General features: G+C 56.9%; 1 protein-coding gene across 1 annotated transcript; it reads right to left on the bottom strand.

The window, feature by feature from the left end:
- Positions 1 to 3,065: 3,065 nt before the first annotated feature.
- Positions 3,066 to 8,032, bottom strand: FOXF2 (forkhead box F2). Its single transcript, XM_036869190.1, has 2 exons — positions 6,874 to 8,032; positions 3,066 to 3,904 (listed from the first exon to the last, which is right to left on the bottom strand). Exons 1-2 carry the CDS (start codon positions 8,030 to 8,032, stop codon positions 3,738 to 3,740), a joined length of 1,326 nt encoding a protein of 441 aa, XP_036725085.1. The 3' UTR covers positions 3,066 to 3,737.
- Positions 8,033 to 24,689: the final 16,657 nt, after the last annotated feature.

Below are 24,689 nucleotides of genomic sequence, written 5' to 3'. Positions count from 1 at the left end.
GAAAACAGAAGTACGTGGGCTTTACAACCAATGCCTTGGCCCTGGAGGCCTGGGGAGATGGCGGTGGCCTCACAGGATGGCAGCCCAGCTTCAAAGGCTTCTCTGCTCACGTCGGGACGGGAACTCCTGAGATATTTTCAGACACTCCTCTGCAGATCTCTCCTCTCTCTCTTTCCGTCTCTCCCTCTCCCCACCCCCCCGGGTCCTGCCTGACCCATCTGTATCTGGGGGTCACTGAGGTCGCAGCTCCCCTTTGCTTTCTCTCTGTTCCACCCTCTAAAGATTTTATCACCAATAAAGGAATTCCTTTTCCTGCCTGCTCCAATCACCACCTCCCTCCATCTGGAGAACTGTGACATCACTGCTGTGTACATACCCAGACTCACAGTACCGAGGTGGATAGACTTTAGTGATTCCACCTGACTTTTCTTTGCGAAGTTTACTAGAATAAAACAAGACATATCATTGCTTTGAATAAAAATGGGGAGTTTCTACTTCTTGGTGCAGGGCTCAAAATTAGGCCTTATGTTTCCCAGGGGCCAGTAATCCATCACAGAGTAATCCATCATAGTTTTTCTGTGGACAAACTATTTTTGAAAAACCTTTTCTGATCTTTGCTTAACTAATGAACGCACAAGCCTTAATACCCACCCATCTGAACCTGTAAAATATCCATAATTCAAACTGCCCTCCTGGACCCGTGGTTTTCAAAGCGTCGTTCCTAGACCAACACTGTCAGAGTCAACTGGGAGCTTACTGGGAATGCAGGCTCTGGGGCCCCGCCCCAGATGGACTGATGAGAAACGGGGGGGGGGGGGGAGGGGTGGACCCAGCAGCCTGTGCTCCACTAGCCCTCCAAGTGATTCTGATACACTGGGGCCACCGCACCTGTGTCTGCCACTCCAGATGCAAAGGTCTTGTATGTGACGTTGGGGAGCACGTGTGAAAGGAACCAGAATCAGGGACCATGGCTTGGACCCTTGCAGCCAGGACCTAGTGCAGGCACACCTCTTCTTATTGGGCTTCACTTTAGTGGGCTTCCCAGAGAGTGAGCGTTTTTTACAAAGTGAAGATTTGTGGCGACCCTGCAATAGAGCCATGCAAAAGGTGTCATTGTTTCCAATTGCATTTGCTCACTCTGTGTCTCTGTGTCACATTTTGGTAATTCTTGCAATATTTCAAACTTTATTATTATTATATTTATTATGGTGATCTGTGATGAGTGATCTTTGATATTACTACTGTGACTCGCTGAAGTCTCAGATGAAGTTTAGCATTTTTTTAGCAGTAAAGTATTTTAAAATTAAGGTCTGCACATTGTTTTTTAGACATAATGCTATTGCACACTTAATAGACTCCAGCATAGTGTATCCATAACTTTTATATGCCTGGGGAAACCAAAAATTTGTGTGACCCACTTTATTGCAGTATTTATTGTGGTGGTCTCAAACCAAGCCCACAGTATCTCCGAGGTCCGCCTTTGCGGATCTGTAAAGAGGACCGGCGTCCCCACGTCGGAGGAGTAGGGAAAAGCACCACAAAACAGGTCATTTTGGGAAAGTTCCTGCATAGGATAAAGGACCCTGCATCTCCATGCGCGGGGCCTCCTCGCACCACTAGGGGGCGCGCTGGGCTCGCCGAGGCCCGGCGGCCACAGCCTTCCCTCCCAGGTCCTGTCATTCTCTGTATAAACAAGTTACGTGCAAGTGTTTAGGATATAAATTACGACCATGCCGGCTGCCTCGGAAGGAATGTAAACACAGCACTGTGGTCAGAGCAAACTCTGAGACTGACTTCATAATTTATAGCAGCCCCCAAGTAGCCCCGAATAAAAGAAAAAAAAATCCCTATTTAACTGCAAATGTGATAATGGGACACAACAAATGTTTAAATCCCTGCTTAATTTTGGAAAATATAGAAAGGAAGCCTAAAGATTAGGCAGATGGTTAGGACTTTTCAAAACAAGATGTTTTACTGAGACTGTCTTTGGACTGAAACTCACTCAGAATACAAAATCCCTGTGTGGGAGACGCCCACCCAGTGGTATCCGTTCCTGGTGACTGCCTGAGAGACAGTGCTTGCAGGGAATGAGAATCGAAGGCGAGTTCTCAAAAGCAAAAGCAAGACCTGGAGAACCTCTCTGCTCGCTCTCGGGTCCATAGTTGCCAGCGCTGCCCGTGAGTCTGCGGGGCTGGTCAGAGCAGGCGGGGCTGATACCCATCGGCCTGTTTCCTTTCTTTCTTGTCCAGAGCTTCAGCAGCTCTGCCTGTAGCATCTGTGATTGGGAAGCCTCAGGAAACCAAGCGAGAAAGGAAAGGGCTCGGAGGGAATCCCGAGGGAAAGCATCACTCCCTTGCGAGGGAGAGGAGGGAGCAGGGTGACTAACAGGGAGACAAGTGGGGGCCGGCGCTGTCCCTGAACCGGAGGGGGGAAAGACATCTCGTCCTGCTTCTGTCCCTGATGCTCGGGGACTGCCCACGCCCTCCACGGGCTTCCCCCTCTGGACGAGGGGATCTGACAGCCACCCAAGGAGCCGGGGCCCTTGCACTGGGCACCTACCGCTTGCTCGGAGCCCGGCCGGGCCGAGGGCAGCCCTGGGTGATGTTCTGCCCCATCATTCCACCCTGCGCTGGTGGCGGTGGCGAGAGGAAAGAGCAAAGGGCAGAACTCGCCGTGCGCACAAGAAAGACAACAAAGGGGGCACGAAACTTGGTTTCCTCAAGCCTTTATCCTGCCTGGTTTTCTTTTAAGCTCCTTTCACCTTCTGTTTTTTGTTTAGCCAGAAAGAGCTAGGGTGAAGGAAAGAAATAATAGAAAACGTTTCTTCTTCTCTTTCTCTCCTGAGAAGACCCACAATCAGAACCCGGCCTGTGCTGCTCAAGGCACAGACCCCACACCACGTCAATTACATGACTTAGAAAAAAAAAGCCCGCCCAGTGTAGAGTTGCACTGCCCGCTGGTGAGGAGACCTGGCGATCGGATGCCCGGGGAGGAAAGAGATCCCCCAGCAACTATTTGTTATATACATTTTATTGAAAAAATTTTACACCAAAATAGTTTGGCAAACTGTAAAAGTATACGTAAGTGCAAATATATCCTCCTTTTAAAATACAAGCAAAGTGTGAGTATACACGAAGGTCATAAAAATATCTTTAAACTATGGTGGTAGAAAACAACCTTGTAAAAAACGTTGTATTGTCACAATACTGAAGACCACTTTCTTAAACTAGACACATTGTTGCTAAATACTTCCTTGATCATGTTCTTTGGCACCTGCATCCAAAGGTAGTGCTTGGCAAAGCCCAGCTCTCCCCCTGAGCCAGGCAACAAGATGAGGCTTTCTTGCAATCTTGTGCTGGGCACTGCCTTTCAGAAAAGCACACGCATTTTCCATAGACAAAGAAACACACACACACAGCCCCTCTGCGTGTTTCAGACCCTGATTACTGAAGGCAAGGGAACCCCCAGAGTTCCATGCCTGTGTTTTCCGCGTGGTGAGTTCTCACCACCTCGGCTAAGGAGCGGAGTTCTCCCTTCTCTGGGAGCCTGCACGAATTCGGGGCGTTAGCTTGGGGCTGTCCTTCTGCCAACGGCAGACAAACCTCAGCGCAGGATGCTTGCCTGGCCTGGGGACTCTGGCTGAGTGACTGGTGTGCTACTGGCAGCCACGCTGCTGCAGGAGTCCGCCTCAGCCTCGCCCCGGGGGCGAGAGGGCCTGGCCCGGCCCCTCCCTCCGCTCACATGACACAGGGCTTAATGTCCTGGCAGACGCTCTGGTGGTGGTGGTGGTGGTAGTAGGGGCCGCTGGCCGAGGGGTGGAAGGAGGATATGCTGTTAAAGTTGAGGACGAAGTCTTTCCTGTCGCACACCGGCGCGGAGTGGTGCTGGTATCGGGGGAGCCCCACTGCGAGGAGGGAGAAAAGAAACCTTTTCAGAAACGTTTCTTCCGCTGAGGACGGGGCACATAATTTTTGAAAACTTAATTCAACTTTTGACTCCCAGGGGGCTGGCCTTTTTGTCTATTGCGGTAAAACTGCGAGAGGAAACCCAGTGCCAGAAGCTTCTCAAAGTTTCAAACTGTAGGCCACAGGACGACTCAGGAATCCCGGCTTGGGGTCTCCTTTGGTTTACACGGGGCCGCGGAGCACGGTCCCCGCCAAGCCAGGCTCTCCGTGCCCGGGTGTCCGTTACTCCCAGAGGCTGGGCGGGGCTCTAACAGCCCCTGGGCCCGGTACCTGCCCGCAGGGCTCCAGCCGGTGCTGCCGAGGCCCAGCCCCTGCCCCCGAAACACCACGGTCTCCCCCGTTTCTGGTTTCGAGCCCCCCCTGCCTTATTTCCCAACCAACTAGCCGGCTCCGAGGAGCAGGCCCTGCGCGCCAGGGCGGTGACAGAAAACAATCCCACGGCCAGAGAAGGGCCGAGAACAAACGCGCGCATCTCTGTGGGTCGTGCCTCGAGGGAAGCGGGACCCCCGGGGAGCAGCGCCTGCCCTTGGGTGAGAGCTCGGCTGCGGCCCCTCTGCCGCGCGGGGAGCCTTTGGGAGAGCCGGGCCGGCCCGCAGCCTCTCCCCGGGCCTGAGCCAGGCCTCCGGGCGCCGACTTTTGCTTTTGCTTTCTCGGCGCCTCCGGCCCGGGGGCGCAGTTGGCCGGGCTTCCGGCTCGCTGGGCCCCGCGCTTCTCCCGGCCCGGGCCTCTCTCGGGGCCGGGCTGGGCTGGGCCCTTTTCCCCGAGGCCTTTCTAGTCTCGCGTGCGCGGCGGGGACCGCCCGCCCACGCGGGTGCAGGGCCGGGTCGTTCTGCGCGCGCGAAGACCTTACCCGGCGGCCCGCGGCGCCCCGCCCGGCCGCATCCAGCGCTCGCTGAGCCACCGGGCGGCCCCGCCATCAGCGCCCGGCAACACCGACTGTGGCCAAACGCGCGCCCCGACGTGAGCCGTCGCTGCCGCGCAGGTGCGCTTGCCCCCGCGTTAAAGCACCTCGCGGTGCCGGTTCCCGCATCTCTAGCCGGCGGGCCCGGCGCTTTGATGGGACCGAAGGACCTAAGAGCCCGGCTCCTTCTTGAAAGGTTCTCGGGAGGCAGAGAGGCCGCGGGGCCTCCCCGAGCAAGCGGGCCTGGGCCGCCCGGGGGTCGTGCTGGGAGCGCGCGCTCGGGGCACCTCCTCGGCCTCCCCGCTCCTCGAGGGGCCCTGGGCTCTCGGTCGGCCGAGGCCCGGCCTGGGAGACGCCAGCTAGCCCCGCGGGGAAGAGCGTTCGAGGGGGCGGGAGCCAGAGCACGGCTGGGGGGTGGGGAGAAGCAGAGCGTCCCGGCCGGACCATGGCCTCCTCGGGGCTCCCAGACTCGGCCCGGAGGGCGCGCGAGCTCCCGGGGGGCTGGCAAGGCAGTGTCCCTTCTCCTCTAGACTGAGTCGTGCTCCCGGGTGCCCGCGCTTCTGGGACCCGTGCGTGCGCGCGGTGTGTGGCGTGGGGCGAGGGCGGCCTCACAAAATGGTCAGAAGGCAATTTCTGCGCGATTTTGAACGTTGAGGGAAGTGTTTCACGGCAGCCGCGGAAGTTTCAAGGACCCGCCTCGGAGTCCGGGTTGCGGCTGAGCAGGGCGGCGGGAGCGGGGAGCGGGGAGCCGGGAGGGGCGCGGGTGGGCGGGAGAGCGCAGAGCGCGCCGCCAGGGCTCAGAGGTGATTGACAGCCCATCCCAGGGGGATTAAAAAAAAAATAAGAGGGGAGGGTCGTCTGTGTTGGTTACTTGTTGAAATTCCCATAAAACTGAACAAGACTCCGCTCTCAGTGGGTTAAGTCAGGCTAAAATCCTCTCCGGTGTGGTCCTGCCCAGACTGTCTTTGTTTAGTTAACCTCTGAGACCCGCATTTAAAAGGCCTATTTGGGAAATTTCACCGTCCAGGGAACCAACATCTTTAGCCCATTTCTGGGCTTCCTTTCTCCCTGACGCTCATGCCCCACACCGATGCACGGACATGTAATGTAGGTGTCGTCGTCCTGCGAACCCTTTTCTAATCGGGGCGGGTGAGTGTCAGCTAGAGCCCCCGCTTGCCGGGCAGACCAGCCTGCCTCCGAGGGGTTAATGTAAGGGTTTATCTCCACTGTCCCCATAAACCTGGCTAAATATTCAAATTCCCTCCTCCACCCCCATCTGTCCCCTCCCACCTTTCACCGCCTTGGGCGAGTCAATAAATTTTCATAATCTGCAACCAACACAATTTACACCGTCAACACGACAAGGGGCGCCCAACGGGCAGGCGTTTCTCAGGGGAGCCTCGCTGCGGGCCCCACGTCCTGCTGGCCTAGGCCGGACCCATGTGTCATCAACTTGGGTCCACCGTGGGGGGAAGCAGGCGACTCCTCCACCGCTTGGCGCCTCTCCTCCCTGGCAACATTTCCCTTTTGTGCAGGGTCCTGGAACCCCTCTGCTTTCCTGGCGCCCCTCCCTCCTTTCCCCTCCTCTCAACCCTCGCCCAGCGGAGCCCCTCCCCACGCACACGGCAGGTACCGAGCATCTCCCTTCTGGACATTTACTTTTGGGTGAAAGAATAGCAAAACCAATTTGAAAAAAAGACAAAAGAAAGCAGCCACAGTGCCTTGGCCAAGGTCCCCTAAGGCCACAAGGCTTCTCCCTAAGCTAAGTCAGGCCTGAGATTTGAGCCCTGCAGTCCGTGGGGACACTCGGAGAGCCCGAGGACGCAGGCACTTGACTCCATCCTCCTAGGGGTGAAAATTCTGGAGGCCCCGTAGGGGCAAAGCCTGTCCGGGAAGGCCCGGTGACCCCGACCCCACCCCCCATAGAGTGCCAGCTTCCCCTGGGCCTCGGCCACCCAGAGCGGGGAGGCCTAGAGGCAACGCCCCGGGGGCCAGGCCCCGTGTTACCTGGGAGGTCCTCGCGGGCGTTCTGGTGCAGGTAGCTCTGCTCCAGCGAGTAGGTGGACATGCTGGTGTGCAGGCCGGCCGGGGCCGCGGGGGTGCCGCCCGGCGTCAGGGCGGGCGGCTGCTTGAGGTAAGGCGAGGCGCCGGGCGAGCTCCAGTGCGCCGCGGGGCTGGTGTAGGGCGAGTGGCACTCGATGGCGCTCGCCACGGCCGGGGACGAGGGCACGGGGCTGCTGCTGCTGTCCGGGCCGTAGTCCCCGCCGCCGCCGCCGCCGCCGCCGCCCCCGGCCGCGCCGACGCCCCCGGGCCCGGCGGGCACCGGGCAGCTGGCCATGTAGGTGGAGCCCGGGTTGGGCGACATGTGCGGGACGTGGTGGTGGTGGTGGTGGTGCGGGTGCGCGTGGCCCGGGGCGCCGGCGCCCGCGTCGTAGCCCGCGGGCATCATGTCGAGGCCGCCGTAGCCGCCCTGCCCGTGGCAGCCGAGCGGCGCCGATGGGGGCGCCTGGAAGTCGAAGCCCTGCGGCAGCAGCGAGGCCCCGAAGCCCAGGCCGCTCACCACGCGGTGGTACATGGGCTTGAGCGCCTGGCACTTCCGCCTGAAGCCGCGCGGCCGGCGGCGGAACGAGCCCTCCTCGAACATGAACTCGCTGGCCGGGTCGATGGTCCAGTAGTGGCCCTTGCCCGGCCGCCCGAGGCCCTTGGGCAGCTTGATGAAGCACTCATTGAGCGAGAGGTTGTGGCGCACGGAGTTCTTCCAGCCCTGGTAGGCGCCGCGGAAGAAGGGGAAGCGCGCCTGCAGGAACTGGTAGATCTCGCTGAGCGTCAGGCGCTTGGCGGGCGAGCTCTGGATGGCCATGACGATGAGCGCGATGTACGAGTAGGGCGGCTTCTCGGGCCGCCGCAGCCCCGAGCTCGCCTTCTTGGCGCCCGCGCCGCCGCCGCCCGCGCCCCCGCCGCCGCCCGCGCTCTTGCAGGCGTTCGGGGCCGCGCCGGCCGCGCCGGAGGAGGAGGCGGACGACGACGAAGACGAGGCGGCCTCCAGGGCGGCGGCGGCGGCGGCGGCGGCGGGCGGCGGGCTCATCAGGGCGGCCTGGAGCGCGCCGGGGCCCGGGCTGCGGGCGCGGCGGAGCGGGGCCGGCGGCGGCCCGCCCTCGGAGGTCATCGGGGGCCCGGGAGCGGGGCCCGGCGGCGGGGGCGCGCCCGGGGCCGGGCGCGAAGGCGCGGGAGCGCGGTCGACCCAGAGGCCCGGCGGGCGCCCTAGCCCGCCGCCCGGGCTGCAGCCGCGGCCGCTCCGAGCCAGCGCTCCGCCGTCGCCTCCCTCAGCTCCGCCGGGGCTTCTGGCGGCGGCCGCGGGCCGGAGGCGACGCCCCGCGCATCCCTCCCCGGGCCTCGGGCCCGGCCTGCGCGGCGGCCTCCGGGCCGCGGAGCCGGAGCGGCCGGGCGCCGGGCGGCTGCGCGAGCGAGCGGGGACCGCGGCCGGGACCCCGGGGACGAGCCCGACGTCTCCCCTCAGGAGCGCGGCTCGCTCTGTCTCTCGGCATTCCTCCCTCCCGCGCCCCCCCCCGCCGCCCTCCGCCCCCCCCCCCCGCCCTGCCCCCTCCTCCGCCGCCGCCCCGGGGAGGGCGCGCTGGGCCGGCGCTCACTCCTCCCCCCCGGCCGGCCGCCCGCTCCCTCGCTTATCTCTCTCCTCGCTCTCCGGGGTCCCCCTCGGCCTTTTAATTCCTCTCTCGGATGCTCCCCGTCTCCCCCACCACCCCCTTTCAATCCGCGGGATCGCAGGCCGACTCACATTGTGCCGGGAAGACGCCCCACCCCGCCCCGCAACACTCGACCCCCGAGACTTTAGGAAATCGTCTTTCTCTTAGTCCCGGACAGCGCCCCTGCCCCCCATCCCAAAGCCAGCCGCCCCTGGCGGAGCGGACCCCCCCCCTCTCCCCCCCCCCCCCCCCCCCCCCCCCCCCCCCCCCTCCCCCCTCCTCCCCCCTCCCCCCTCCCCCTCCTCCTCCTCCTCGCGGCCGGTCCTGGGCCGGCCGAGTGGTGCTGCCGCGGGTGCCGCCGCCAGACCTCCTTAGCCGCTGCCCCTGCGCCCGCACTGACACCGTCTGTCAGCTCATTTAGACATTGCCGCCTCCGCCACACGCCGGGGTGCCCGCGACGCCCAAAGGTAACGTGCCAACCCTCCTGTGACGGGCCTGCGGGCTCCCACCGCTGTTAGCAGAGGGCAGAGGCCAGGCTCCTTAAAGACTCTCCTTTTTAGAGACCCTGGAAACGTGGTCGAATAGGACTCCTGTTTGCATTTGTTTCCACTTCCTTTCCGTTTGCCATTTGATGTTTTGTGCGAAATGCAGAAAGAAGGCCGCGCCGAGTGACAGGAGTGAGATAGCTGTATTTGTACCCAGTCCTGAAGGGGTGTGCAGCTGTCACGGGATTTACACCCCCAGGCCCCACGCCGCCCACCCAAGCGTGCCTGCCATCTCGAGGCTGGCTTCCGTGGGACGACACCCCACCCAGTGTGGCTGGGTCCTCTCCGTCTAAGTAAGAGGCTGGGAGAGAGGATGTGCCCTCGGAGGAATCACTCCCAGTGAGACCGGACAGTTAGTTATTGGATTACACGTGCAAGGAAACGTCGTCTGACCGGGGACGGGGCTGGAAGTGGGAGGAGAACAGGAGGCCTGGGAGCCTCCGGGGCCGCACGGGGCTGATGGGGGGAGGCCCCCAGGGGAGGTGCTGCGGACCGCGGACAGCAGGGGCGGCGGGGCCAGGCGCCCCTCTGCGGCTGCTCAGAAAGGACCGGGGTGCAAGCACGCGCGCTGGGCAGGCTGGGGAGTCGGGGCGGGGGCGGGGAGAAAGGGAGAGGGCGCCAGGTCTGGAGAAGGGGGGCAGCCAGAGCCCCCGGGTGGAACAGGCCCGGGGCAGGCCCTGGGGCTGCAGCCGCTCTCCGTGCCCAGGAGCGCTGGGGTTGCTTCTGGCCGAGTGTGCCGGTGGGGCAGAAGAGGGAGGAGAGGGAGGAGAGGGAGGGGTGCGAGGGGTGCGAGGGGGAGGCGGGGGGCTGGGTTGGGCTGGCCCCAGACAGTGACCTGAAGTTGAGTGGAAGCAGGCTTTTTCCATCAAACCCTGCCTGGATACCACACACAGAGACCGAGTGTCAGTTTACTGCCCTGAGCCCGGCTCCTTTTCCCTAAGCTCCACTGTAATTAGACAAAGAAAACCTAAATTAGCTGAACAGGCGTCGACAGCTTCCTCCAGAGCACCCCTGGTACCTACATGGGAATGTGTCCCAAAATGGCTTGATTGTAGCTGCGAGTCAGCTAAGAAAACACGGCCCAAATGAACTCAGTTTACTGCTCATTTCCAATAGAAAAAAGAAACAAGCCGCTCTTTTCCGGATGGGATGTTTTGGTTGAGTTGGGGAAGGGGGTTTGCAGTTGTTTCCACTTCTAAGAATTCCTTTCTGAGTGACTGGTGAGCTTTTTTTTTTTCTTTTTGATAGGGCCCCATTAATTTCATGGTATTTTTTTCTCTTGCCCCTTTTGTCATTTTACAGGGAATAACTTAATTATAAGTGAAGTGGAAGTATTCAATAAATAGAGTGTGTTCACTAAATCAATGCTTTAAATGCCTGAAAAACAATGAAATACAATAGAAACTGGAGTGAGGAGAACAGAATATCTGAAAGCAGCTCCCCTGACACGGCCTTCTCTCTCTCTCCCTCTCTGTGTGTGTGTGTGTGTGTGTGTGTGTGTGTGTGTGTGTGTGTGCAAGCAGTGGGAAGAGAACTGGCCCAGCTGAGAAGCAGAGGGACCAGGAAGGCAATCATCTCATTTGGAGATGGGGGTGGTGGGCACTGGATCTGGGAAAAATCCAGCAAGTGGACATATCGCTGGCACTGGACCCTCTCTGATTTTCTGCACCTGGGAATTCTAGGGCCTGGCTCTCAGGCCCTAAAAGGTTTTAGGACCCAGAGATTGAAGAATAAAAAGCACTGACCCTAAAATCCAGGCAGGGCTAGTAATAACCTTACACACCAATAGTTCCCAGTTTTGGGGTCTTTTTGAGAATATGATGGAAACTATGGAGACTTCCTCCAGAAAAAAATATTCTCAGTTTGCCTGGATTTTAGGGGGTCCACAGATACTCATTAAGAACCAAAAACTCTATACATTTTTAGTTTCTACCAGTTTGTCTGGTTCAATGATCAAGGATTTTAAAAATCTCCCTTCCCATCCAAGTGACAGTGGTATCCATTTTACCTAAACAAACCCTCTGAATTTGCAAGAAATGCCCACTTATAGTTTGGGCAGTCTTCCAGAAGGCCAGGCAGGTCCTGGAAAGGCAGTAGGCTTTGGAGAGCAGGTCTGCAGAGCTGGAGCCCCTCTCCACAGGGGTCTTAGTGCTGCCCTGTACTCCAGGACTGTCCGGAGGTTGGTGCCCTTCTTAGTTATCTGAGCAGGAAGTGGCCCTTCTTCAGACCTCTTTCTTGGAGACTCCCCTTCTGCCTGTGAAAACTGTTCCCCTGGCAGAGACCCCCCAAGTCTAGAAATGTGTTCCATGTAGATTTCACAGGCATAAGCCTTTACATTCATATCATGTGACCGCCACGTGGTCTCAGTACCTTCCCCTTTAGGGATAAGGAAACTGAGGCTCAGAAAGGTCAGACGATTTGCCAAAAGTCACATGTGGGCAAGTGACAGAGCTGGCCCGTAGCTCAGGTCTGGGGTCTCCATCCAGTGTTGCTTCCACTATGGGGCAGCCAAACAAAGTCTCAGAAGTTTGTTTTAATTACTGATTTATACAGATCCCCTGGGTGAAAATGCATGCAATAACCAGTTATGTCCAACTCTCTGTCCCTGGCAGGAATACCTGAATTTCTGCGTGGGAGACGGTTGAAAAGGAAAGTTGTGCTTGTCTCTGAAATAGCTTTGCTCAGGAGGCTGCCCTGTCTCGGAGCTCTTCCTGATTGACTTTCACTGTCTTATAAACAACAAAAGTCTTGACTTCTTTCTTATGGGAAGGAAAGGTATGGTTCCTTAAAATGATTGCAGATTTGGCCAGGCGCTCCTCAGTTAACCAGAAATACCAGGGGTGCCCCTGTATTTCTCAGAAATACCCTGAGCTGACCCCTTGGGTAGACTGTCTCCATCTGGGCCGCGGATTCCTTTCTGCTGCAAACCCCAAGGTCCCGCCCCTGCTCCAGCGCAGGGAAATGTAAACTTCGGGAAGCCTGGGTTTCTCTGATTTTGTCCTGTAATCGGCGTTTTATTCTAGGAAATCTCTTCATTATTGTGGTTTACGTTTTATGTTCTTAGCGTGCTTCCCCTGCCGCGTGGGTTTTACATGAAGTGGCTTAGACTAAACCAGCTGCCCACCGGAGAGACCCACCCTGTTGGCGGCCCTCTGAAACCTCCCCTCACGGGCACCTCTGGCCCCGCGGCCGCCCTTCCTTCCCCAGCCCAGCAGAACTCCGATGCAAAGCGACCACCCTTCCAGCCTGTGCTTTGGTACAAAGTTAACGTGTGTGTCGAGAGGCCTTTCCAGACAGCGGTGGGCGCTGCATGCTGAGGCCTAGGGGGTGAGCCTGTGTGGGGAAGCGCCCCAGAGGCCAAGCTAGAAACGCTTATTTATAATAGAAAATGCGGCCACGGCCGCGAGGCCAGGAGGAGGCGCCAGGACGGGCTTGGAGAGGGCACCTGGGCCAGAGCGGTAACAGCGGGAATTTTACACCCTTGTGGACGTCTGCTCGCCTTCCTCGGTCCAGAGCCCCCAGACCTCCGGGTTTGAAAGCAGCCACCCAATTCCAAATGTTTATTTAGATAGATTCTTCCGCTCTCCAACGCCTGTGTTCCGGGCAGGGCTCTTTTTATAGCCACCTTCCTGAGAGATCCGCGGATGGGCCCCAGATCCCCTGCGCCTGGCGGTGGGCAGACTTGATCACCCTCTTGGCGGGGACCCACGGTGCCTGGGGAGGCGGAAAGGGGTCCAGCCTGCCAGAGCCCCTGCGGAGGCCACACCTCTTCCCACCTCTGCGCTGCCCGGGCTTCAAGGCCCAGCTTCCTACCCTGGGAGACGCGTTTTTGGGGTGGTCCCGGGAGCCGGCCCTCTGCCCGGTTCGGCTCTGCAGTGGACCGGCCTTGGGCCTCGCGGACAGCCTGCTGCGTTTATGTGGGGAAGGCCCGGGGCTTGCGAGGAGGGTTTCCATGGCCGGGACGGCCACTCCTAACAGGCAGCTTCCAGCGGCGAAGGAAAATTAAGGAAGCCTGTCCCACCCGTTCCCAGTCTTGGGAGAAAAAAAGCGGAACAAGTGTGGGTGGGCTGCCCCTCCGCAGGACCACCATGAGGCGGCTTGGGTTGCTGGAAGGGAGCCCCCACTGATGACACAGAAACCGTGGGGCCAGGCTGTGTCTTAGTGAGCCCCAAGTCTCTTCCCCTGCGCCCAGCCTGCTGGGCCCCTGCTCTGCAGCCCCCCCCTTAGGAGGCCCCGTGCCCCGCTTCTGCTTCCCCAGGCTCGGGAGGAAGGTGGATGGCATGCTGGGCAGGGCCGGCTGGCGGGCGCAGAAGGAAGGAGGGTGCGTGCCCAGGGCTGCGGAGGCACCGACCAAACGCTCGCGCTCGGAGGTCGCAAGGCCGCGCCTCGGACGCACTCCGCCACGACGGAGAGGCCAGACCGGCCCGCTGCGGGTCCGCGGGCCTGGAGGCGCCCTGGAGGTCCCAACCCGGCCGCGGCCGGCTTTCTTCTCGCGTCTGGCTGGCCTCTTCTCCTCCTGCCCTACCCCCCCCAATAAATAAATATCCCCCGGGGCAGCGAACCCCGCGGGGCCCGAGCCGCGATGGATGAACTTCCTGGAGCATCAAAACTCCCCTCCTGTCTCCCCGCTGCGCTCAGGATATGGGGCGCACTCGCTTCTCTTCAGAAAAGGAAACGTAGCTCTTCCAAAAATATAAATCAGCTCTGACGTCCAAATATTTCTTTTGTCCTCCAGCATCCTCTGCAGGGATAAATAAAACGTGCTCGGCGCCCAGAGCCCGACTCGGGACCTCGGGGCGCCCAGACGCCGCCTTGGAGGAGCTGCCTTTCGGAAGCCTTCCCTCCGACCCATCCCCCATTCCCCCCCCACCCTGCCCCCCGGTGCCTGGTGGTCGGTCCTTTCCGGAGGCGGCCTGACCCTCTGTCGCCCGGGAAGCCCGCACGAGGGGGAGGGAGTGCTCACTGGTGCTGGGACTGAGAGGACGGGAAAGCACCCGAGGCCGCGCCTAGACAGGCCCCAAGGCCGCCTCCCCAGGCCCACCTTGCTGTCGAGGTTCGCGTCTTCCCAAGGAGGGAGCGGCCGCAGGTTCCCCGTAGCAACCCCAGGGCAGTCTTCTCTGCCCGGCGGGCGCAGAGGGCGCTGAGACGGACATCTCTGAGGGCTGCAGCTCCACAGGAGGGAAGAGGCTGCGGCCTGGCTGAGGCTTGGTCCCAGGGGTTCCCAGCCCATCCAGCCTCGAATGGTTTGACCCGAGTCATCTTTACGCGCCCGCCCCATTTCCCTCCTCCAATTTGGGAAAGGTGGACGGACAGGTTTTGGGTTGGGGTTCGAAAAGAAATCTATACCAAGGGAAGGCACATGTAGCAGGGCGCCTGAGGAGCTGGCATTGGAGCCCCAAGGAGTCGAAGTAGAGCATCCCAGGGTCCGCTTTTCACCCTGTGCCCTGACACCCTGGTGTTGGGAGCCCACCAGCCTTTTTGCCGTCACCCCCCCCGCCCCCAGTAAATCACCCTGCAGCGCCCCCGCCGTGCAACCTGAAGGGCTTCGGTGGTGGCCGGTCCAGGCAAGGCGTCTCCACCTGCCCGGGACCCCCTCCCCGCCTCCCCCTTGGCCAGGAGGTTCTGGTCCAGGCCTAGGGCTCCAGGCTGCGTGGTGGGGGGCTGGAGAACAGCCCCCCTCTCTCCAGGGGGGTCTTTATGGATGAGCTGCCTCCAAACCCCCGCCCCAAACGCCCCAGAAGGGTTTAGACGATCCATCACCCGCCACTTCAAGAATGCTTCCTTCCTTTCAAACAATCCTCGCACACCAGACGGGCTGCGATGGGGAGGGGCGCGCACTTGAAACGGGAACGCTATATAATCAACGTCCAAGCCATCCCGCAACCTTTCGGAAACAGGGACTCAGGCCAAAAATCCCTCCAGATGATTTACGCGGCCTGGTCGTCCCTCCCTCCACGTGGACTCTGCCCTGTGCCGGCAGCGCAAGGCCAGCGCACACCCGGCTCCGAGGCGCGTCCACCAGAGCGTGTCTCTGTGGGTGGTTCGCATTTTAGGGGAAAGCGCTTTTCATCTCGGGGTTCAGGGCAAACGGAGTCTCGGCCTGGCGGGTAGCGGTGTCCTTGCTGGTGAGAGGGGTGAGCCGGGAAGGCCAGGCATGGTTTCCTGGAGCCGTCAATGAGTGTCACCCTCCAGCCGTCCCAGAAAGTCCCTGGTGTCTCGGTCCCTGGCTGGCCTCCCCTCCTCCTGGGCGCCCGCGTGGAAAGAGCGTGAGTTCCTCTCGCTTCCGCTGGGTGGCGCCAGGCCCTCGGGAATCGCCGTCCCCGCGGGTCCCTAACCCGCCTCGCGCGCCCAGCCCCGCAGCCCGGCCCCAGGCGGACTGAGTCCTGTAGATATACTCGCTCACCTCGGACTCGGTTGGCCACCTTAGGACACACCCTGCTTTCCCGACCCCTCCAGCCCTTAAAATAGAAGGTCAGTCGCATGCTTGGGACCCCTCCACGGAAATGCGCCCTCCTTTGCAAACATGCTTGGGTCTTGCTGAAGAAAGTCTGGCTTCGGTTTGGCCCTTCTGGTTTCCCACAGCCAGCAAGGGGCCGGGGCGGCGTCTTCGTTTGCAGCCCGCCTGGAGCTCTGGGAGCCGAGGTCTAGCAGAAAACAGACGACAGACAGACGGCCGGGCACCCGGACAAGCCAGTCTCTTGGTTCGGGGAAGCGCTTTCCGCTCTGGACCACCGCGAAGAGGCTGCAAGACCACCTCTTGTCTTCTGGGTCTACAGTGACAGAAAGACAACGTTTTGCCTTTATTATTTCTCATCCCTTTTAACTAAGGAAAGCACTCTACACTTGTCCTGGCGAAAGTCTGCAACGTAGAAGGGAACTTTGGGGGTCCTTTGGGGCAGGCTGCATACCCAGGCAGGGTAACAGGCAGGGTAGTGGTGGGCTTGGGAGTGGAAAGGCCAGGTCTGCTGGATTTGGAACCGGAGACCAAGATGTCCCCTACTGGCCTTTCCTCTGCGACACCGACTCAGGAGCTGCACTTTATCTTTTAGGAGATAAGAAGGCATTCTCCATGTAGTCTGACTTTTATTTTAAAAATCCTAAAAATTAACGGTGTTCAGGTATACCTTACATACAATAAAATGAAGAGGTTGAGTTTTTATTGTTCTTTTTATATTTTTTCGTACTAAAAGTTTCATAGCGCACAGAAGTGGAGGGCTGTATACCCATCACCTGGATTTAACAGTTACCAAGATTTTGCCACACTTGCTTCATTTATCTCTTGTCTGTCTCTCTATTTTCATTTCTTGCTGAAATATTCAGGGCAAATACAGATGTCATGTTTTTAAAAGGCACCTTATTACTCTTCCCCATGCCCTCCGGCTCTGGCTCTCTCATACCTAAAATTGCATTTTAGTGCAGACAAGCACAGTTCCTTAGGGAAGCTGGAAATAGGGCAGGGACATTGTTTCTGGATGTGTATTTTATAAGCAGAACTCTTTATCCTGCTGCCCACTCCCCCCAAGTGACTTCCAGCCCCAAGTTTCTTGGCTTTTCCCTGCCTGCTGGAGCTGCCAGGAGGTGACAGACGTTCCCTCCATCACTGGGGCTGGGTGTGTGCTTTGGCAGCAAGCTGTGGAAGGGGCGCTCGTCTGTGCAGTCACCAGAGTCACCCCCATGCTGCCTCCAGACGTTCACCAGCTCCTACGTACAGAATTCATTTTATTGCAAGGTCACACGTGTCCTTTGAATGTATCGCTACGTAGGTGTGTGATGTATGTGTGTGTGTGTTTATCCTTGTGGACCATACAGTACTTTCCAGTCATTTACCCAGACAGTGGCCAGCCTGGAAAGACTTTTTCATATGGTTTTAAAGTGCCTGTGGAGGATGTTGAACTAGGCTGGGGTGTGAAGAGATCCAGGGGTGGGGGGGCGTAGTGAACCAGGAGGCCCTGGTTGGCCCCTATCCCCAACGCCCAGTCGGTACCAGGACTCTGTACAAATATTTCGTAAATATTTGTTAGTTGATTTGTCTGATTTTTCCTGCTCCCCCAAACCATACACGTTACCTTTGTTCTTAGCAACCCCCAGTGTAGCCGGAGCAGCGATGTGGTGTCATAGGTGGCCCTAGATTTTGTTTGACAATTGCACCTGCTCCAGGTGACCTTGGGTAAGTCTGTGAGTTTCAATTTCTTCCTTTCTTCCTTCCTTTCTTCCTTTCTTTCTTTCCCCCTTCCTTCTTTCTTCTTCCTTCCTTCCTTCCTCTTTCTCTTCTTTTCTTCCTTCCTTTCTCTCTCTCTTTCTTTATTTCTTTCTTCCTTTCTTTCTTTCTTTCCTTCCTTCCTAAAATGGGAATACTAAAAATAAATTTAAAAGGGCCTCCTCCCACAGTGACTATAAAGATGAAATAAAAATTGTAAAATTTTTTTTTAACAATTTGAAATATACACATTTATACTGTTATTTTTGGCCCCATCCAACAAAAGCGCTGTGTAAAGGTACTTTGTAAGCCTCACGCGTCCTTGGGATCTTTCCTTCCCTGAGCGATCTCTTACGTGCACGTTTGCTTGGGTCCTTAATAAGGAAAAGGTGGGTCTTTGTCTACCAGTTTAAGCCCGCCTCTGCGGGCTGGGGTCTCTGCTCTCCGGCGTGTTCCAGCTGTGGCTGGGGCTCCGTGTCTTCACCGCCGAGGGCGAATTCTCCCCGGGTTGGGGGATGTTTCCCGGGCACCAGATCACGCGGCTCCTGGAGGGATCCTACACTTTCGCAGCACCCGGGCCGGCGCGCGCCCTCGCAGCACGGTGGGTGAGTGCCTGGGGGCTGGCGCGGGGCACTGGAGACCAGGGCGCGGGGTGTGTGTGTGTGTGTGTGTGTTTGAGCTCTGGCAGAGGAGCTCACTCGATCGAGGAGGGTAGAGCGTCGTTTGTCCCGAGGAAAGTGTGCCTCGCAGAAACGCAAAGCGCCCGAGTAATAACGCCAGGCGCGCGGCGGCCCGGGTGTGTGGGACCTGGACTCGCTCACCGGGGGTCGGCGGAACCTCAGACGGCTGATCTGCACTCCCTCGGGTTCGAGAGCCCAAGGAGAAGCGGAGAAGCGCGGAAAGAAAACTAACCGGCGCGCTGCTGCACGGGCGGCAAGGGTTCCTCGCCGGCCAGGGTCTACCGCAAAGAGCCGCCCACGTTTGCTGTTTTACACGGAAATTTTCTCCATTCCGCCGCATTTCCCGTTTGCAACAGGCGCAGGCTCTGGCCAGTCCTTTGGGAGGCGGCGAGGCGGGCGAAGAACCCTCTCCGTCCAGCCTAACCAAGCGCCCCGGCGGCGGGTGTGAGGGGTCTCTCGCCCCAGTTACGCCGCGCTACCCCGTTAGGCTCTCGCAGCTCTGACTCGGAAAATGTAACCTGCAGTTTGAAAAACTTATATTAAATATATACTAAGGTCACAAATGCTATTTTGCCCATTTAATTTTACCTGTGTATCGCTCCTCCCCCCCATACACCTTGCACTTACTAGTTATGCGACCTTGAGCAAGTTACTTTTTCTTATGCACTTCAGTTTCGTCAGTTCTAGAACTGGGATGGAATAACAGCTGCCCCACAGGGCTTCGGGGGAGGATTAAACGAGTTCAGACAGTCGAGCGCCTAGAGAACAGCGCGCCGCACGCGGAGGGCGCGCAGCAGACCTCGGGCCTGGGGTGCGCGGCGCAGACCCCTGACCTTGGCCCCGCGGCTTTCCCGGCGACCTCCCGTCGCGGCCCGCGGAGCCTAGGGACGATGGGGCCCCTGCGCCTGTCCCAGCACCACCCCAACTCCGGCGCTTCGTTTTAGCTTTCGAGGTAGCGTCAGAATGAAGAGTTGGAAACGGAGCCAGGAGAAGAGGGACGAAGAGGCCCGCGCGCGACCCGCGGGCGCGAGGCCGGAGCCCGGAGCCCGGGGCGCGGAGCAGGTGCGGCGGGCCCAGCTCCACAATCGATCCGGGGCCGCGGTCGCGTCGGGCTCCAGGGGCATCGCCTGTCCCCGCCTCGGCCGCGACACCCGCCGCTCAGGGCGGCCCGAGCGCTCGGCGGGGCGCCGCTGCGGCGCAGAGGGGAGGGAGCCTCGTCGGGTGGGAGCGGCACAGCATCGCGGGGCACGGAGGGCGACAAGTGTAGCAGCCCAGCCGGGCACGGGGAGCGGAGACAGCGTTTTCGTTTTCGCGCCTTCGAAGTGTCCCCGTCGGATGCTCGGCCGCGCCTTCTCCGTGTCGGACCGTCTCCAGATACTGCCTGGAAAAGGCGGACGGGACAGGGCCGCTCTTCGGCTGTCGGCCTGCGCTCGGGACCGGCGTGGCCTCTCCCGGGGGCACAGCGGCCCGCAGGGCGGCCGGTCCGAGCGCAAAACCTCCGCCTGTCGGCGCTGAGGGTGGCCCGGACGTGACTGCTCCAGTGACCGAGCAGGAGAGGGGAGGGGGAGTGACCTCTTGAACCTCATCAAATGCAAATTCTGTAAGAATTTTTTTAAGGGAAGAAAAGCGGAAGGACAGGGAAATGGAGAAACGCGGGGTCCACCTGTGGCTTGAATGGCCTTTTTAGAATCCCTGGCCCCTGGGGTGTGCAGGCTTCTCTGCGGTAGACCGACGGCTGGTAATGAACTTTGGGTTTTCCCTCTCGAGGGTGAAACTACCAGCTGACTTCTTCCAATATGCATATTTTACATATATAAACACCTTCGCAGCTTAATAGCCATTTAAATAAACCATGCAGGTAAACTCTTACTCTTAAAACGATCTGGCACAAAATAGCTTTTCTTTCTCGGGGGGTCGTTTTCTTCCTTCTTTTCATTACTGGCTTTCACAGCTGAAGTTTCATCTCCAGGTTGGTGGCTTTTCAGTCTTTTCACACATCACTCTGCTGTCTATTGTAAGGCTCACATGACTTTCCTCATCAACGCAGGCCCAGGATAGATTCAGAACTTTATTTTCCATTGGAGGGATAGTATATTTTTGGAAAAAGCAAATGCCCCTTTTGTTTGGTTTTATCTAGTGAGTGAGAATGGGGTGGGGTGTTGGCAGCGCGGCAGAAAGAGACCCAGCTGCGCGCAGTTCTGGGCTTTGAACGAGACGACCCACTTGATGGGTCCTAGTCACTTATTCCATCCTCAAGTCTCTGGAGTTAAAATATGCTAAGAATCTGAAAAACAGTGAGTTGTTTGCATTTGTCAACTTTTCATTCAGCAAAAGGAGCTCTAAACGCCCACCCCTCCCTCCACGGAAAGGAAACACTGTTTGGGACGTGGAAATATAAACCCAACTCCAGAACCCAGGTCTTGGGACGAAATGGTTGTGGGCAGTTAAGCAGGCCCGCTGGGAAGACAGGATTTGGGGTGGAGGCTGGGCGTGACGGGGCCTCTGTGAGCCCATCTGTGTCGGGGGACAGAATGCACTGGGGGTCTGGGCTAGTGTCGGGGAGGGGTGCAGTGGAGAGGTCAGGGCTGGCAGATCTCTGTGGGGAGCACTTTTCAGGGAGGCAGGGTCAAGCCTCACTGGTCCCGGTCAGTTGCTGGTCAGGTGGAGGGTGTGTGTTGGCATCGGGCAGAGGGAGTGGGCCCTGCTGACCCCAGTGAGGACCGAATGTAATAAACATCTTTTCCTTTTGTGGTTTCTACCTGTGGAAAACGGCTGTGGATGGAAGGCTCTTAGAAAAGGGCTGAGCCTGAAGACATTTCCATTTGTAAGTCAGTTACAAAAAAAGCTTTGTTGTGTGTTTTATGGATGTAGGGATTTAACAGAAAGGAAAAGGAAAGAATGTAGATGCATCTAGCAGGTAAGTATGACTGGAAAGTAAGGTGTTTTTTTTTTATGGGGGGAGGGGCTTTTGTTTTCCAACAGCAGCAAATATGTCTGTAGTAATGTGAAAATTATAGGTAATTTGGGGTATCTTGAATTCATTATAATGTATTCCCGACCCCGTTCTAACTAGGAAATTGTTTCGAGGCCACAGTTTGATTGATGTCTGGAGTTTGGGTGTCACTACAGCGGAAAGATAAGAGCTGGGCAATGTAGGTAACACCCCTTAGAAATACTTTTCCTGGCCTATGTTATTTGCAGTTTTCTAGTTTGCATTCATGTTTCTGATGAAAGGACATAGGGCACCTTACTTTCACATCTTGAGTTAAAAGTGGAATTTCAGTTGATATGTAATTTCTGCTACTTCTGATTGTGAGAAGCTCATTTGCATCATTAAAGTCATCTTCATGTAAACTGCTTCCTAAAGCTTTAAGTACTACTTTAAGAAAAGGTTTAAATTTTGAAAATTTACATGATTTTAAAAGATTCTAAATTTCCCTTTTGCATTGTATTTCCTTGCTATTCACTTTGTCTTTTCTAGAGAAGGTGAACAACTTAGGTTAATGTCTATTAACCTCCCATTAATCCTTTAGAGTGGGAGAGAGGTAAACCCATCTTCGCCCTTTGAAACTAGGAAAATGGAGTCATTGGAAGATGAAAAGTAAACCCTGAGGTCAAACAGGTTGACACTTTCATTAATAACTGGGAGTTTCAAAAGACAGCAGTACGTTGGAGAATGGGAGAAAAATGTGTTTTAAAACCTTTGCGTTATCTAGAGAATTTTCTAGATTTGTTTCTCTGTTTGCCAGGCGTCTTGTCCCCCCTTCCACCTACCAGTGACAGCATCTCCATATCCCTGAGGCATCCTGCTCCTCCCACTTGGTGCTGGCCCGGGGCCGCCACGCAGCTGGGACCCCCAGGCCCAGGCCTGTCTGTATCACTTGTCCCCTGTGGTTGGCCCCGTGCAGGCATGGGGTCAGCCTCGGGCACCTGGAGCCCTTCCCTGGGATGCTTAGTAAAGATGATAAATAAGGGTGCCTGCTTGGAACTCCTGTGACCATCTCGTGACTTCCCCGGCTCCTTGTCAGAAGCGCACTCCCAATAGAAGAGGACGACCCGGAGGAGAGCAGAGGAGGGGGTGGGGCCGGCCAGGCCCTAGAGCTCTCATTTCATTCCTTGGTTCCAAAATCATTTTTGAGTGCTACTCTGGGCAAGGCACTGTCTTAGGTGCTGGGAGGGGAGGACAGTCAAGGGCTCTGCTTTCAAAGCTTAAGTTCGGGGAGACAGACAACACACAAATGTACCAAACAACCTTTCAGATAGACAAGAGTGGTTGAAGACAGACCACAAGCAAATTAATATAAGGGAACATTTCTGGTGGTAATGAGGGAGAGGAGAAATGATTTTCCCTCTACCTTTCTACGTTCTGCGGCTGAATCCCCCCTGCGATAAAAGACAAATTAACCAGAGAAAAACAAGCACAAGTTTAACAATGTGTCTACATCCTGTCCTGTATACACAGGAGAGACCCAGGAAAATGGAGTCGCTCCCTGAAACGGCCAAGCCTCCACTTTAACACCATCTTCAGCTAAAAACAGAAGACAGATGTTGAGGTTTGGAGGAGTCAGTTACGGGGGGTCATCAGGAGAAGTGGGCGAACGCGTATGAGCTTGTTATGGAGGTTGAAGTCCCTGCCCTCTCAGGTGATTAGAGTCTCCGTAATGCTGAGTCCTCGGCGGCTCCCTGGTACAGAGAGGGAGACACTGACAAATGGAGATTCCCTAATAAATGCAAAGCCCTTCCTGAGGGCGGCCTCTGCCAGGTTTTCAGAGCTTCTCCTGTGTCTGCCTTTTCTTAAAGATACTCAGATCCAAATAATCCTTTTGCCACAAGGGCCTTCCGCCCCCTTCGGTATCGGAGGTGATAATGCAACAGGATGATGCAGCTGAGACATAGACGTCGGGTAGGTGGTTGGCCATGGAGGACCTGGGGATATCATTGATCTGGGATCTGATGACCCAGAGGAGCCGGCTGTGGGAAGACCGGGCGGACGGAGCAGCAGAGACAAAGGCCCTAAGGAGTGATCTCGGGATGTCGAGGGTACCGAGGACCAGGGCGCTCCACTCCAGGGGCAGCTGTTTGGGATGAGAGGTGCAGCACTAACAGATGGATGGTCATCAAGTCTGCTTTCTGGGCTCTTCTCCTTTTAGGCTGTCACCCCCATAAATAGCCACTGTCCTGTTATGGTCACATGACATCGCCAGATTTTTTTACAATATAGCCCAGTAGGTTACAAAGCTTTGGCTGTCATCTTTCCCCATTTCTCCATGAGGCGCTCACATTTTAGTGGCGTACGTTTGCAGATATGCTGATTTTTTTCTCATTTTGGTCACAGAGGCACATTATTCCTAAACGCTGTAGGCACTCAAGTCTGGCTGTGGGATTGGTACGGGTAGGTGACCGATTGGAGGAGGTTCTTAGCAAGTGCAGCACTCTTCCGACTGTGGTAGAGGCAACACGTGCAGATCTGGAGCTCAGGAGGCTGGGGGAGGAGTGGAGGGGCGTCACTCTGATTAAAGGGATGAAGGTGACAATCATGATGCAAAGATGAGAGTCGAGTGCAGGGTTTCGAGAAAGCTGAAGGGGGAGTTTACTTGTGGTCGTTAAGTAGATGAAAGATTCATACTTTGAAAATCAAAAGTGGTTTGTTGAGTTTCTAACCTATGGTGAATACAAACCATCCAAAGAAACAGCACATTAGTCTGAATTCTTACTGAGAAGCAACAGCACCCACTCTGGCTGCTTTCAGTAGAAAATGCATTTATTAAAGGACACTTAAAGGCTCTCTGGTTTGGGAGTGCTGAAGAGTCCGTTTTGGAGGCTGCGTCACCAGAATGACATTGAACTCCACCCCAAAACAGGTGTGGAAGGACCCCCTGTAGTTGCTGCCGCTGCCGGCACCACTAACACTGACCGCTGGACATCAGGGTCTCCTCGACTAATTCATGCCCCTGAAGTCACCTGGCCAGAAGGGAGTTTCTCCATTCCAGGCCTGCTGCCTGTTTCCTTGCACTGCTCTGTCTCAGAGTGGGTCTCACATGGGAGGGTCTGACTGGCAGAGTCTAAATCTCAGGTGTGAACCCAGTACAGGGAGGCTGGGAAGACGAGTTTCTGGCTGCCACCTTGGGAGACAGAACTCATTATGGAGGAAATTCAAAAGACATAGGGTCGGCGGGTACATGGCAAATACCTTCTGCATTCAAGAAGGAAGGGAATCATAAGGATCATGGCAGATATCAATAAAATGGATAACCTACCTCTGCAATATTGAGATAATTTACAGACCAAAGATGTTTCTTGGAAAAGAATAATAAGATAGACACACCTCTGATGACACTTAGAAAAACATTGATGTTACACATGCACAGTCTTACACATGCACACAGTCACACACATGCACACACACGCACACATATGCACACATCAGGAAATACCTAAGGTAGAGTATTTACAATTTATAAACGAATAATTCTTCATCAGCTCGAGATTCAAAGTCCTGAGAGAGGTGATCATTGGACAAGTCGGACTCAGATGCCTGCCCTGGGCGTGTGGGGAGAAGAGAGGTTCAGGCCCCCGATTTCTGGGTTGGCAGGTACTTCCTCCCAACAGGATTATGCACAATAGGAAACACCCCAGAGGGGCAGCCAACAAATGACAAATGTGTAGCCCCTGTACTGTGAGATATTTCATTAGTTCCCTA

Source organism: Balaenoptera musculus, chromosome 11 (assembly GCF_009873245.2).
Source record: "Balaenoptera musculus isolate JJ_BM4_2016_0621 chromosome 11, mBalMus1.pri.v3, whole genome shotgun sequence".
Taxonomy (NCBI): Eukaryota; Metazoa; Chordata; class Mammalia; order Artiodactyla; family Balaenopteridae; genus Balaenoptera; species Balaenoptera musculus.
Note: the sequence above shows the minus strand (reverse complement) of the source record. Positions and strands in the feature narration are given on the sequence as shown.

Bases quoted from the DNA above. Each gene is read 5' to 3' on its own strand.
- FOXF2 (XM_036869190.1), bottom strand. From the start codon at position 8,032: ATGACCTCCGAGGGCGGGCCGCCGCCGGCCCCGCTCCGCCGCGCCCGC. The intron at 3,905-6,873 runs GTAACACGGGGC...CCCTCCTCGCAG, and splicing joins CGCCCGCGAGGACCTCCCAG to TGGGGCTCCCCCGATACCAG.